The sequence below is a fragment of the Pan paniscus genome, chromosome 11 (assembly GCF_029289425.2).
Source record: "Pan paniscus chromosome 11, NHGRI_mPanPan1-v2.0_pri, whole genome shotgun sequence".
Lineage (NCBI taxonomy): Eukaryota > Metazoa > Chordata > Mammalia > Primates > Hominidae > Pan > Pan paniscus.
Genome location: NC_073260.2, coordinates 119,424,359 through 119,439,727, shown reverse-complemented (window position 1 = coordinate 119,439,727; position 15,369 = coordinate 119,424,359). Strand labels below are relative to the sequence as shown.

Below are 15,369 nucleotides of genomic sequence, written 5' to 3'. Positions count from 1 at the left end.
GGAATCATATTACTTACCTGAGGCCTTCAAATACTCCTCCCACTGATAGCCTCATGATGACTTCTAGCAAATCTCACTAATCTTGCCTTACCCCTACCATTAATCTAGTAAGGGAACTCTCTGTGATCATGGCTTCATTCTCCTGATCAAACATCACTATTATGCTTACAGGACTTAATATACTAATTACAACCCTCTACTCCCTACATATACCAATCACAACACAATGAGGGACACTTACATATTACATTAACAGTTAAACCTTCCTTTACACAAGAAAATACATTAATATTTATACATGTTACACCTATTCTTCTATTATCCTAAATCCTAAAATTATTATGGACTTTACATGCTGTAGCTATAGTTTAACCAAAACATTAAATTGTGGATCTAATAATAGAAGCCTGCAACTTCTTATCTACCAAGAAAGTATGCAAGAACTGCTAACTCATGCCCCCATGCCTAACAATATGGCTTTCTCAACTTTTAAAGGATTGGAGTCATCCGTTGGTCTTAGGAACCAAAAACATTGGTGCAACTCCAAATAAAAGTAACAAATATGTATTTTTCCACTACTATAATAGCCCTAATCGCCTTAATCACACCAATTATTACGTTAGTCAACCCCTGCAAAAAAAGATTCATACCCAAATTACATAAAAATAGCCATCACATGTGCCTTCACCATTAGCCTCATCCCAACGTTTATATATACAGACCAAGAAGTCATTATCTCAAACTGACATTGAATGACAATCCAAACTCTTAAACTCTCACTAAGCTTTAGACTACTTCTCCATAATATTTATTCTAGTAGCACTATTTGTTACCTGTAGAATTCTCAATATGATATATAAACTCAGACCCTAACATTAATCAATTTTTCAAGTATTTTCCTCATCACAGTATTCTTCCAATACTCCACCAACAAACTCTTTCAACTCTTTATCGGATGAGAAGGTATAGGAATCATGTCTTTCTTACTAACTGGCTGACAATATGGCCGAGCAGATGCTAATACAGCAGCCCTCCAAGCAGTCCTGCACAATCGCATCGGCGATATTGGTTTTATTTTAGTTATAGCATGGTTCCTCTTTTCCTCCAACACATGAGAGATTCAACAAGCATTCATTCTAAACCCTACCTCTAATCCCCTTCCATTAATTCGCCTTCTCTTAGCAGCAGCAGGAAAGTCAGCTAAATTCGGCCTCCATCCCTGACTTCCATCCGCCATAGAAGGCCCAACCCCAGCCTCAGCCCTGCTCCACTCCAGCACTATAGTTGTAGCAGGAGTTTCCCTGCTCATCCGCTTCTACCCTTTAATAGAAAATAACCTCTGAACCCAAACCTTTACATTATCTCCAGGGGCTATTACCACCTTATTTACAGCAATCTGCGCTCTAACACAAAATGATATTTAAAAAATCATAGCATTCTCCACCTCAAGTCAGCTGGGCCTTACGACAGTCACAATTGGCATGAATCAGCCACACCTAGCATTCCTTCACATCTGCAGCCACGCCTTTTTTAAAGCTATATTATTTATATGCTCAGGCTCCATCATCCACAATCTCAATGATGAACAAGATATTTGAAAAATAGGACTATTCAAGACTTTACCCTTCACTTCCTCTTCCCTTATTATTGGTAGCCTTGCACTTACAGATATGCCTTTCTTCACAGGCTTTTACTCTAAAAACCTTATTATGGAAACCACAAATACTGTCATATACCAACGCCTGAGCCCTTTCTATTACTCTTACTGCCACCTCCTTAACTGCTGGCTATAGTACCCGTGTTATTTTCTTTGCTCTGCGGACTGGCCATGCAGGAGTGGTAATGGCCCGGGCCATGCGCGATGCCTGGGGGCCCTGCTGCGTCGCCCGTTTGTTCGGGGAAGGTGAGGGGGACGCTTCATGCCGCCGCGCCCAGCAGGGTTTCCATGTCTGAGATGCCCGCCCTGGCCCCAAGAGAATGAACCAGCCGCAGAGGATGGCATCCGTGGACACGGACAAGGAGCTCAGTAACCTCCTGGACTTCAGCATGATGTTCCCACTGCCCGTTGCCAACGGGAAGGGCCGGCCCGCCTCCCTGGCCGGGGCGCAATTCAGAGGTTCAGGTCTTGAGAACGGCCCAGCTCAGGCTCCTGGGGCAGCGGCGACCACAACAGCTCCTCCTTTGACCCCAGCTGGACGTTCAGCAAAGGCGCTCAACTTGCTGAGTCGCACAGCAGCCACTCTTCGTTCACATTCCTGGGACCGGGACTCGGAGGCAAGAGCAGCTAGCGGGGCCTATTCCTCCTTTGGTAGAGACGCAGGCGTGCGCAGCCTGACTCAGCCTGGCTTCCTGCCGGGCAAGCTGGCCCTCAGCAGCCCCGGACCCCTGTCCCCCTCAGGCATGAAGGGGACCTCCCAGTACTACCCCTCCTACGCCAGCAGCTCTGGTGGACAGAGGCGGACAGCGGCCTGGACACGGAGCCCACGAATGTCGGGAAGGTCCCGCCTGGTCTTCCATCCTTGGCGTACCTGCCCAGCTCAGGTGAGGAGTACGGTAGGGATGCCGCCGCCTATCCATCTGCCAAGACGCCCAGCAGCGCCTGTCCCGCCCCCTTCTACATGGCAGAGGGCAGCCTGCACCCCTTAGCCGAGCTCTGGAGTTCCCTGGGCGAGGTGGGCTTTGGCCCCATGCTAGGCGGGGGCTCATCCCCCTCGTCCCTCCCGCCCAGCAGCGGCCCTGTGGGCAGTGGCGGAGGCAGCAGCACGTTTGGCGGCCTGCACCAGCACGAGCGCGTGGGCTACCAGCTGCACGGAGCAGAAGTGAACGGTGGGCTTCCAGCTGCATCCACCTTCTCCTTGGCCCCCGGAGCCACGTACGGCGGCGTCTCCAGCCACACGCCTGTCAGCGTGGCCAACAACCTCCTGGGCTTCCGAGGGACCACAGCCAGCAGCTCTGGGGACGCCCTCGGGAAGGCCTGGCCTCAATCTACTCTCCGGATCACTCAAGCAATAACTTCTGGTCCAGCCCCTCCACTGCCGTGGGCTCCCCCCAGGGCCTGGGAGGGACGTCGCACTAGCCTGGAGCAGGGGTCCCTGGTGCCTTATCACCCAGCTACGACGGGTCTCCACGGCCTGGAGAGTAAGATAGAAGACCACCTACCTGAACGAGGGCATCCACGTGCTCTGCAGCCACGCCATGGGCATGGCTAGCAACGTGCACACGCTGCTGCCCGGCCACCGGGCGCTGGCCTTGGGCTTCGCCAGCCCCATGCTGCTGGTGGGGGCAGCACGCAGGCCTGGTTGGAGGCGAACACCCTGAGGACGGCCCTGCGGGCAGCGCCAGCCTCAGGCACATCCATGTTGCCCTCTCCAGCTAGCCAGGCGCCCTCCCCGACCTCTCTTGGCCTTCCGACTCCTGCAGTGGGCTAGGGCGAGCAGGCCACTGGGGAAATCAAGCGGGAGGAGAAGGATGAGGAGAACACGTCGGAGGCTGACCACTCAAGAGGAGAAGAAGGAGCTGAAGGACCCCCGGGACCGGACCAGCCCAGACAAGGACGAGGAGGAAGATTACCTTTTCCCCCCAGAGCAGAAGGCCGAGTGGGAGAAGGAGGTGGCCAATAACGCCAGGGAGCAGCTGCGGGTCCCTTAAGAGAGCTCTTAAGGAGCTGGGGCGCATGTGGCAACTGCACCTCAACAGTGAGAAGCCCCAGACCAAACTCCTTAGCCTGCACCAGGCCGTCTCGGTCATCCTGAATTTGGAGCAGCAAGTGCGAGAGCGGAACCTGAATCCCAAAACAGCCAGTTTGAAACGGCGAGAAGAGAAGGTGTCACGCATGTTCGGAGGCCCCCAGATGGTGCTTTCAGCTGCCCACCTGGGCCTAAGCGAAGCCCACAACCCCGCTGGGCACATGTGAAAGGTACGCCTCCGTGGGACGAGCCACCCGCCCTCAGCCCCGTGGGCTGGGTCCGGAACGCCCACTTGAGGCCCTGGGCTTCATCCACATCCACACCTCACACAACTGTTGTCAGCATTGAGCCAACACCGACCTGATGAGGCTCAGAGTGATGGGGGTGAGGAAGGTGAGTGATGGGGGTGAGGAAGGTGAGTGATGGGGGTGAGGAAGGTGAGTGATGGGGGTGAGGAAGGTGAGTGATGGGGGTGAGGAAGGTGAGTGATGGGGGTGAGGAAGGTGAGTGATGGGGGTGAGGAAGGTGAGTGATGGGGGTGAGGAAGGTGAGTGATGGGGGTGAGGAAGGTGAGTGATGGGGGTGAGGAAGGTGAGTGATGGGGGTGAGGAAGGTGAGTGATGGGGGTGAGGAAGGTGAGTGATGGGGGTGAGGAAGGTGAGTGATGGGGGTGAGGAAGGTGAGTGATGGGGGTGAGGAAGGTGAGTGATGGGGGTGAGGAAGGTGAGTGATGGGGGTGAGGAAGGTGAGTGATGGGGGTGAGGAAGGTGAGTGATGGGGGTGAGGAAGGTGAGTGATGGGGGTGAGGAAGGTGAGTGATGGGGGTGAGGAAGGTGAGTGATGGGGGTGAGGAAGGTGAGTGATGGGGGTGAGGAAGGTGAGTGATGGGGGTGAGGAAGGTGAGTGATGGGGGTGAGGAAGGTGAGTGATGGGGGTGAGGAAGGTGAGTGATGGGGGTGAGGAAGGTGAGTGATGGGTCCAGGAGCTCCCTGGGACCCCGGCTCACCCCTCACTGGCCTCGCTCCCCCCGCCCCCGAATCTCAGCCACCGTGTCACCCTGTGACCTGCCCCATGGACCCTGAAACTGCATCTTTGCCCTGTTCTCTGGGCTGGCAGGAGCTTTTTTTTTTTTTTTTCAGTAAACAAAACCTGAATGCAAGCAACAAAACATACACTTTGTCAGAAAAGAAAAAAATGCCTTAACTATAAAATGTGGAGAAATCCTAACATATCACTTGAGGGAGATGCTGTGGAAACTTGGCTTATTCTTCAAAAGCCAGCAGCAAATTGTGCCTAAGCGTAATTTTTTTAAAGGAAAATAAAAAGAACATCAGTTATTAAAAAAACAAAACAAAACAAAAAGCCTGGACTGACCTTGGCCAGGCTGGATCAGACTGGCCTAGGGTAGACTTCAGAGGGTGACTCCCCTGGTGGGCTGGTCTCAGCTGATCTTGACTGTCCCGCCTCCACACAGGGCCCATCCATCATCCCCTTGATCCCCTGCTGCAAAGACATTGCCTCCGATGCCACCTCCATGAACCTGGGCTGCCTGGCCACAGGCTACTTCCTGAAGTCAGTGACTGTGACCTAGGACACAGGCTCCCTCAACAGGAGCGCTGTGACCTTTCTAGCCACCACCCTCACGCCCTCTGGCCATTACGCCATCACCAGCCAGCTGACTGCCTCGGGTGCGTGGGCCAAACGCTCACCTGCAGCGTGGCACACACTCTGTGGTCCGAAGACCAGGTCAGTACCTTCAGTGTCTACTCCAGGGACTTCACCCTCCCCACCGTGAAGATCTTACAGTCCTCCTGTGATGGCAGCGGACACTTACCCCTGACCATCCAGTTCCTGTGCCTCATCTCCGGGTACACCCAGGTGCCATCAGCATCACCTGGCTGGAGGATGGGCAGGTCGTGGATGTGAACTGGTCCATCGCCTCTCCCATGCTGGAGGATGAGCTGGCCTCCACACAAAGCAAGCTCACACTCACCCAGAAGCGCTGGCTGCCCGACCACACCTACACCTGCCAGGTCACCTATCAAGGTAACACCTTTGAGGACAGTGCCAAGAAGTGTGCAGATTCTAACCCGCAAGGGGTGAGCACCTACCTGAGCCGGTCCAGCCCCTTCTACCTGTTCATCCGCAAGTTGCCCACAGTCACCTGTCTGGTGGTGGACCTGGCACCCAGCAAGGAGAACGTGAAGCTGACTTGGTCCCAGGCCAGTGGGAAGTCTGTGGCTCAGGTCATCCTAAGGCAAGAGAAGCAGTGCAATGGCACGTTCACCATCAAGTCCACCCTGCTGGTGGGCACCAGAGACTGGATCAAGGGGGAGACCTACCAGTGCAGGGTGACCCACACCCACCTGCAGTCCACGACCAAGATCAGCGGCCCATGTGCTCCCCCACAGGTCTACGTGTTTGCAACGCTAGAAGAGCCGAGGAACCAGGACAAGCGCACCCTCACCTGCCTGATCCAGAACTTCTGGCCCAAGGACATCTTGGTGCAGTGGCTGTACAACGAGGTGCAGCTCCCGGACACTTGGCACAGCACGACGCAGTCCCGCAAAACCAAGGGCTCTGGCTTCTTAGTCTTCAGCTGCCTGGAGGTTACCAGGGCTGAATGGGAACAGAAAAACGAGTTCATCTGCTCTGTGGTCCATGAGACAGTGACTGGCTCACAGACCGTCAAGTAACTGTTGTCTGTAAATCCCATTAAATGTCCTCCTGCCTTCCTCCCAACTAGGGCTCTGTCCAGCTGTGTGGTGGGAAGGGCTGGCCAGACCTTCTGTCCACTGTTGCAATGAACCCAGGATGCCACCCCCAATAAACAGTGCCTGCTCAGAAAACAAACAAACAAACAAACAAACAAACATAAAAACCCTAGAGGAAAACCTAGGCCATACCATTCAGGACATAGGCATGGGCAAGGACTTCATGACTAAAACACCAAAAGCAATGGCAACAAAAGCCAAAATAGACAGATGGGATCTAATTAAACTAAACAGCTGCATAGCAAAAGAAACTGATCAGAGTGAACAGGCTACCTACAGAATGGGAAAAATTTTTTGCAATCTAGCCACCTGACAAAAGGCTAATATCAAGAATCTACAAAGAACTTAAACAAATTTACAAGAAAAAAACAACCCCATCAAAAAGTGGGTAAAGGATATGAACAGACACTTCTCAAAAGAAGACATTTATGTGGCCAACAAACATATGAAAAAAAGCTCATCATCACTGGTCATCGGAGAAATGCAAATCAAAACCACAATGAAGTACCATCTCATGCCAGTTAGAATGGCGATCATTAAAAAGTCAGGCAACAACAGATGCTGGAGAGGATGTGGAAAAACAGGAATGCTTTTACATTGTTGATGGGAGTGTAAATTAGTTCAACCATTGTGGAAGACAGTGTGGCAATTCCTCAAGGATCCAGAGTTAGAAATACCATTTCACCCAGCAATTCCATTACTGGGTATATACCCAAAGGATTATAAATCATTCTACTATAAAGACACATGCACATGTATGTTTACTGTGGCACTATTCACAATAGCAAAGACTTGGAACCAACCCAAATGCCCATCAATGATAGACTGGATAAAGAAAATGTGACACATATACACCATGGAATACTATGCAGCCATAAACAAGGATGAGTTCATGTCCTTTGCAGGGACAAAGATGAAGCTAGAAACCATAATTCTCAGCAAACTAACACAGGAACAGAAAACCATACACCACTTGTTCTCGCTGATAAGTGGGAGTTGAACAATGAGAACATACGGACACAGGGAGGGGAACATCACACACCAGGGCCTGTTGTTGGGTGGAGGGCTAGGGGAGGGATAGCATTAACAGAAATACCTAATGTAGTTGATGGGTTGATGGGTGCAGCAAACCACCATGACACGTGTATACCTATGTTAACAAACCTGCACCTTCTGCACATGTATCCCAAAACTTAAAGTATAATAAAATTAAAAAAAAAAAACAGTGAACATTTATTGTAGGCTTACATTGGGCTAAATGCATTTTATGGATAATCTCATTTAATCCTCATAACAACCCTTGGAGGACATGTATGATTATTATCTCTATTTTAAGCATGGAGAACTGAATAGCTTACCCAAGGTGGCATGACTAGTAAATCATTGGACCAGGATTTAAACCCAAAAAGTCTGATCCCAGAGTTCATGCTTATAAGCCTTCCTAACCATGATAATGCTTTAATCTGGCATTAATTGTTCTCTAATTTGGGTAGGTTTGAAATTATTCATAATAAATATTAAAAATACTTTTTGAGGAAATGTCCTCATGATAATCATTAGAACTGCCTTCATCTAATTATTTTTAGGGTATGAGTGAAACTAAAAAGTAAGACTCATCTAAAAATAATCATCTGTTTTGGCCATATCCCCAGTGATACATGAATTTAATTGTTTTTATTGTTTTCAGAATGAAAAATTAAAGAGGTTAAATAAAATTAGCTGGCAATCAAAAAATATTAGTTATATGAAGATTCAGAGATTTGGGTATACTTAATGAATACAAGCTAATAAATATTTATTAAGACTCTACTGTGCTCCAAATACTATACAGGGAGGTAGGGATATGAAGATAGGCTTAGCATCAGAAAAGGACTGTCCCTTAGTAGAAAGGCTGAACTAAAAGGAAAAGTTTGACGTGATAGGCAAATTCAACTGACAGGTCCACTACCCATAGTCCCTTCAAGAGCTCATAATTAGGAAAAGTCAAATGTATAATATTGCACTTTCAATAATTAAGTGCAATAAGTGTAAGTGCAATAATTAAGGTAATGGGAAAACATAACAGTACAAATAATTCAGCTGAAGATCTATGTAAGATAACTAAGATGACATTTCAGCTATTGGTTGAATTGACCTCTCCCTCATGAATGGGATTAAGGCCCTTATAAGAGGCTTCAGGCAGCATTTGGCTCCTCTTGCCATTCCACTTTCATCCATGTGAGGACACGGCGTTCCTCTCCTCTAAAAGATGTGGCAACAAGGCTCCCCTTGGAAGCAGAGAGCAGCCCTCACCACACACCTGAACCTGCCAGCACCTTTATCATGGACTCCCAACCTCCAGAAGTATGAGAAATAAATTTCTGTTCTTTATAAATTATCCATTGTCAGGTACTCTGTTATAGCAGTACACATGGACGCCCAGTACACCATGTTAATGAGTTCAGACCTTCCTTAGTAGACAGTGCGTAGGTGGGAAATTAGAGGCTTTATCCAGGGGAATAACATGGTGAGATTCGTATTTTAGAAAGATAGCTCTACTTTTGTTATAGAACAGCAGTTCTGAAAGTGTGGGGACTTTAGGGTGTCTGTGAAGTAAAAAATATTTTCATAATAATGGATGTTATTTGCTCTTTTCACTCATTTTTTCATAAGTATAGTTTTCCAGAGGCAATAAGATATGTTTTCTATTTAACCAAACATTGAAGAGACTTGCAAAAATGTAAAACAATGTGACTCTTATCAAAGTTTATTTTGGAAATAGTTATTTTCCATAAAATACATTATTTATGTTAACAGGTAATGGTTTATCTTAAATAAATTAATAAATATTTTTATATTTTATTAGCTTTAATATTTAATATGGTAAATACTGGTAGATATAACTCACAGAAACAAAAGTTTTTTGGCAACCTCAGTAATTTTTAAGAGTATACGAGGAAGCCTGAGATCAAAAGCTTTGAGAACTACCGACAGAGGGGACGCTGTATTAATGAGAGGCTAATAGTAGAGAGGCAGCTAATTAGACAGATTTTATGAGGATCTGGTTTTCAAACCTTTTAAGTATATATACTCACTAAAAGAATTTAGAAAAACCACATCCTCTTACACATTTTTGAATTGATAGCTAATTTTTTTCTTTGTAAGTAGTTATAATGTATTTTCTAAAGTACTGTAAATATTGACATTTAAATAACAGCTATGTCAATCCTTTAAATGTGTCCAACTGAATCTAAATAGTGCTTGCAGTGAGCGGAGACCTCGCCACTGCACTCCAGCCTGGGCGACAGAGCGAGACTCCATCTCAAACCAACAAATAAATAGTGCAGCAATTTGATACCCACTTATCACCCACTTAAAAAGATTATATGAATACACTTTTATTTTTTTGTACAAACTTTGTATCATTCCTTTTTCTCTTTAAAATAGTATTCCCACTTCCCTTCTCAATCCAAATTTTGCATAATATGTTACATTTTGTATTTGGATAATCTTATGATCACCTATTTTCTTTGTAACCAAAATATGTATATAAGTTGAAATTAATTAAAAATTTTCCTGTGACCAACAAACTTGTAACTATTCACATTTTTCTTCTGGGTTATCATTGAAGTTACTAGGATACAGTTTTCCAAAACAATGTAAATAACAAATTTGGATAATTGCTTTAAAAATTTTATTGCTGAATGGAGCAATCCCTCCCCTCCAATTGGTTTGTATATCCTCGGATGAATATTATTTATTTCTATAATGGGACAAGATTAAGCATAAATTCTGTGTTCATTTTGCACTTTACAGATGTAAACGCTGAGAAAACTTGTTTGTGTAAGTGAGTGGACAGGAATGGAAGGAGTTCTGTTATAACAGTATCATTCATTTCTATGACTCCTTCTGAGATATGCAGGAAAAAAGTACAGTAATATACCATTAAAAATTATCTGTTATTGGGCAGTTTCATTTGATCAGATCCATTATTTTTCAATTTTATTAAAAGCAGAGAATTAAAACCACTTGACTTTCAAAAATGAGTTTACTAACCAGTCATCAGGTTCATCTGTTTTCTCAATTTCTGAAAAGTATACCAAAAAGTTTTTAAAATTAATTCCAACTATATGTTACACTTTCACGTGGATGTACCTTGTTTAAACTAATACACTCAGAAAAGTTTGAAAAAACAGACTATTATTAATACATTATTATTAATAACATATTTTATCATGTTTTAAATATATGATTTAAACACAGCAAACCTCTCAGCTACCTCAAAGGTTGAGTAGATTTTGTGAAGAATGTCCTTCATACAACCCATTTGGTAATGCCAGGCATCAAACAAATCACTTAATTTCTGGCAGAAAAACTCAGACTTCATTTTTCAAGTCACTAAATATATTAATAATATGTGATTTTTTTAAAACCTGAGAAACAAATGACAGAACAAATGCATGGAGGTATGTTTATTATGAAGCTAATGACGCATATCCAGAGGTCCTCCTTCCAAGGTTCCTTTCTAATTTTAAATAGAAAATTATGCACTTTCATGTATAATTTTGTATTCTTTGTCATAATGAAAGCCTAAAAAAAAAGACTTCAAATTATATAAGCTTTGGGACCTGTATCTCTGCCTATACATGTGAAAAAATCATGAGGGCAGTCAGGATAAGCTTAAGATGATATCTATATCTGGCATAATTAATTTCATATTATGAAAATAAGATAATTTCTCATTACTTAATTTTCAATAAATAATACAGAGTAAAATATGGCTAAGATTATAACTTATGAAGTAAGGTATATGGTACACGGCATGGTTATTCCTTCAGTAAATGTGTTAGGGGGAGGTATGAAGTGAATTCTGACTTTGGGGAATAATTAGAAGCAACTTGTATGAAAATCAGAAATAACTTATTTTTCCTCATGATCAAAATTTTCATATGTATTTAATGAAAACAAAAAATATATACTGCTAAAAGCAAATCAGATAGGCAGTTAGCATATAGTTTTATTTTTATATTTGCAAGTAGAAAATAAATATTTTATACAATGAAATGAAGTTCATTAAATTTTATGTAAATATTTTAGAATATGAGTTGATAAAATAAGTTTTAGCTAACTTATTGAATAATAAACACTGTCTTAGTCCCTTTATGCTGCTATAACAGAATACCTGAAAATGGATAATTTATAAAGAACAGAAATTTATTTCTCACACTTCTAGAGGTTAGGAGTCCATGAAAAAAGTGCTGGCAGGTTCAGGCGTCTGGTGAGAGCTGCTCTCTTCTTTCTAAGATGGAGCCTTGCTGCTTCATCCTTCAGAGAGGAGGAACACCATGTCCTCACATGGACAAAAGTGGAAGGGCAAGAGGGGCCAAATGCTGCATGAAGCCTCTCATAAGGGCCTTAATCCTATTTATGAGGGAGAAGCCCTCATGGCGTAATCATCTCTTAAAGGCCCCACCTGTTAATACCATCACATTGACAACACCTGAATTTTGGAGGAGACACATAGCAAACACTAAATCTGAAGTCTGAAAGAACTCAATTTTTACTCACAGGATTTTGCCCATGATATCATTTTTTTAAAAACTCAATTTCATTTAAAAGAAACTTTGTTATCTATATTGTTTTTCTTGTTCGAAAAGGCTCTTTTGTTTTAAGCTAACAATATGTTATAGCATGTCCTAGGGGTTGATGGTAATAACTGGGGGAAAAAAGTGCCTCTGCTTAAATGTTGTAAAAAATTGGTGAAACAGGATTTTGGACTCCTGGAGGATCCTTTACTCTTTTTACTATAGAAGTACCCATTGGATGATCTTTGTACATTATTCTTCACCTTGTTTGAAGACCTCTGTGCTAGTCATGAGATAAGGATGTGATGTAAACTCTAACAATGGGTTAGGAGACTGGTTGGAGATATTTCTAAGCTATACTCTAAAGGGACTTAGTGGGTCATTAGACACTGGAGTGAAAGATGCGTCAAAAATAATTAAGATTTTCAAATTGAGCAGTTAAATAGATTGTGATGCTATTTATTGCATAAGAAACAAAATGATCAGCAAGTTTTGGAAAGAGGATGGAATTCTGTTTGCCTATAGATCTTTAATGTGGAAATGTTCTAAAAGTCTGGAGCACTAAACAAAGGTCAAAGATATGGTTATAAATTTGGGAGACTTTAGTATATAGGTGGATGATACTATCTAAGGGAAAGTTTTTAACCAAGAGAGGAATAAATCTGATGATGAGACCCTGGGAAACCTTCAATTTAGAAGAGGCAGAAAAGTAGTAGTAGTGTTGGGAAAGTATAATTGAAAACAAAATCTCCCAACCCAGAAAACCTTTCCACGAAGATAGAAGGAAAACAATTTTATGATTGAGTAAGCATTAGAGCAGGATGTGATGTGTATCACAAGCAGTCCCCTAAGAGATTTGCAAAGACAGAAGGAAATCTCACCCTTCTATATAGCCAACCTGATATAACCCCTTTCATTCAAGTTCGTAGCATAAACACTAACTAGTCCTCAAGTAAGAAGACTTGACAGCACTATTTGCCACATACGTAGTTTATTCTAAATTCACTTGGTAATTGGAGTGACTTTGCTAATTGGCTTTATACAAAGGAAAAATACACTTTTCATATCTTCATGACAGGAGATAGTTTTGCAGCTTGGAAGGAGGCTCCTGCTGCAGTTAGGTTTCTACTCCCACAGAAACTGGGAGTAAGGGTGCTATCTTCCTTGACGACTGAATTCCCAAGAGATAGTTACACGTTCTTGAGAAAGACATTCATGGGTCATAAAACTGGCAAGAGGCTTTGAAGCAAGAGATTTTTAAAAGATTTACATACATTTCAAAAAGACAAAGAATTTACAAGTTTTCTGAATGCTCTAAGAACAAAGAAGGAGGAGTCTTTCTTCTTATTTTCAACAGGGGGAATTAATTTTGTTCTTTTTAAATTTGTATTTACCCTTACATAAGTGATAGAACAGACAGAAAAAAACAGCTGTGGAAATGTGCGGGAAATTACAATGAGTGCTATATGAAAACCAGAGGAAGAGCATATTTTGCAAGGAGTGAGGGAATAGTGCTGTCTTCAAGAACTTTGCATTCCCCTTGTGGAATAAAACTAACATACATTTGATAATAACATAACTAGATATGTAAAATTTGTAAAGACTAAATGTAAAAAGAATATAGCATTAGGATGTTTAATTATGTAGTATGGACAGCCAGTACTATAGGAATTCAGTGGCCTGAGGGCAATAACACCTGGAGTAGGCAGGGAAGGATTTGTGGAGATTAGGAAACTTAAATGGGATTCTGAAAGAGAGATTAAATCTATGTAATTCACATTTTTAATATCAATCTAAAACACATCTCTGTAGCTGTCTCTATAATAAAGATAAACTTAGCAATGGAACCATGATACTCACAGTCCACTGGGCCAAAACGTTCCCTTGGATAGTGTTAATGCTTGAGTGAACAATGACACCATTGCTGTGACTTTTTACTTTCTGCATTCCTTCTCATAGTCGCCCCCTCTTCTGATTAACAGGTTCTTTCTTTTATAGCTTTAAGTCTTGCCTTGGAACCAATTTTTTTCTCCAGCATATTTATATGGATTCATTTAAAGCTTAACTTGCAAAGAGCAGCTTATTTTCACTTCTTAGAAGGTACTCTGCAGTTAACCTTGGTGCTGTCTACAGAGACAAAAATAAATTTGTTTGGATTTTAGTTATCTTTCTATGTCAGAGATTCCCAAGACCATCCCCAGGTTGACGATTTGCTAGGAAGACTCACAGGACTCAGCATATATCCATATTCATGGTTATGATTCATTATAGGGAAATAACATAAAGCAAAATTAGGCACTCTCCGCCTGGCACATACTAAAGTTACATACTCCCAGAAGAAAAGTAGATGTTAGCATAAACCGTATTGTTTGTACAAACAATCTAGGCATAGTGAGTCACTCTTATTTAGGGAATTGTGGAATCCCTCCTGAAATCTAAGTTCACAAGTGCCAGGCAAAAAGGCCCTTTTAATCATAGAAGCCTCAGGCCTGCTGTGATAACTCTTTTCTCTACATGTTTTTTTTTTAATTTATACAATGATTTGCAGGTAAAATCAAGAGTCCACATATCAAGTAACTGTCTTTTAAATGTTCTTCATATATTTACAGGTATGCTCCAGAATCACTGACAGAGAGCAAGTTTTCTGTGGCCTCAGATGTTTGGAGCTTTGGAGTGGTTCTGTATGAACTTTTCACATACATTGAGAAGAGTAAAAGTCCACCAGCGGTCAGTGTGCTTTTTATTTACTTTCAGTTTTTTGTTTGTTCGTTTGATTTTTATAAATTTATGGGGTACAAGTACAATTTTGCTACATGCATACATTGCATAGTGGTGAAGTCAGAGCTTTTAGGGTATCCACCACCTTAATAACATACATTGTATCCCTTAAATAATTTCTCAGCACCTACCCCACCAATGGCTCACCCTTCCAAGTCTCTATTGTCTATCATTCCACATTCTACGTTCATGTGTATACATTATATAGCTCCCACTTATAAGTGAAAACGTGGTATTTGTCTTTCTATGGCTGATTTGTTTCACTTAAGATAATTACCTCCATCCATGTTGCTACAAAAGACATAATTTCATTCGTTGTTATGGCTGAATAGCATTCCATTTTGTATGTATACCACATTTTCTTTATCCAGTCATCCACTGATGGACACTTAGGTTGATTCCATGTCTTTGCTTTTGTGAAGAATGCTGCAATAAACATACAGGTGGAGGTATCTTTTTGATACAGTGATTTCTTTTCCTTTAGGTAGATACCCCATAGTGGGAATGCTGGATAGAATGGTAGTTCTATATTTAGGTCTCTGAGAAATCTTTATAATGTTTTCCATA

General features: G+C 42.8%; 2 protein-coding genes and 1 pseudogene across 9 annotated transcripts in view; 2 read left to right on the top strand and 1 right to left on the bottom strand.

Annotated features, from left to right (window-relative positions):
• JAK2 (Janus kinase 2) overlaps nt 1-15,369 on the top strand; it is a 169,888-nt gene that overhangs the window by 150,163 nt on the left and 4,356 nt on the right. For 7 of the 8 annotated variants that reach the window (XM_055092183.2, XM_003823367.5, XM_024930144.4 and 4 more), the window contains one exon: nt 14,634-14,751. In XM_055092183.2, the coding sequence (XP_054948158.1) occupies nt 14,634-14,751 (118 nt within the window). Of the gene's footprint in view, nt 1-1,686; nt 1,824-14,633; nt 14,752-15,369 lie in introns of those variants that run through there. The other variant, XM_034967098.3, reaches the window with a different exon arrangement.
• On the top strand, nt 1,978-3,913 carry LOC100980566 (transcription factor E2-alpha-like; annotated as a pseudogene).
• Nucleotides 4,824-15,369, bottom strand: part of INSL6 (insulin like 6) — a 72,157-nt gene continuing 61,611 nt past the window's right edge. The window contains exons 2-3 of the mRNA XM_063594499.1: nt 6,154-6,305; nt 4,824-5,938 (exon numbers count right to left, since the gene is read on the bottom strand). Of these exons, the coding sequence (XP_063450569.1) occupies nt 5,450-5,938; nt 6,154-6,305 (641 nt within the window). The 3' untranslated portion in view covers nt 4,824-5,449. The remainder of the gene's footprint in view (nt 5,939-6,153; nt 6,306-15,369) is intronic.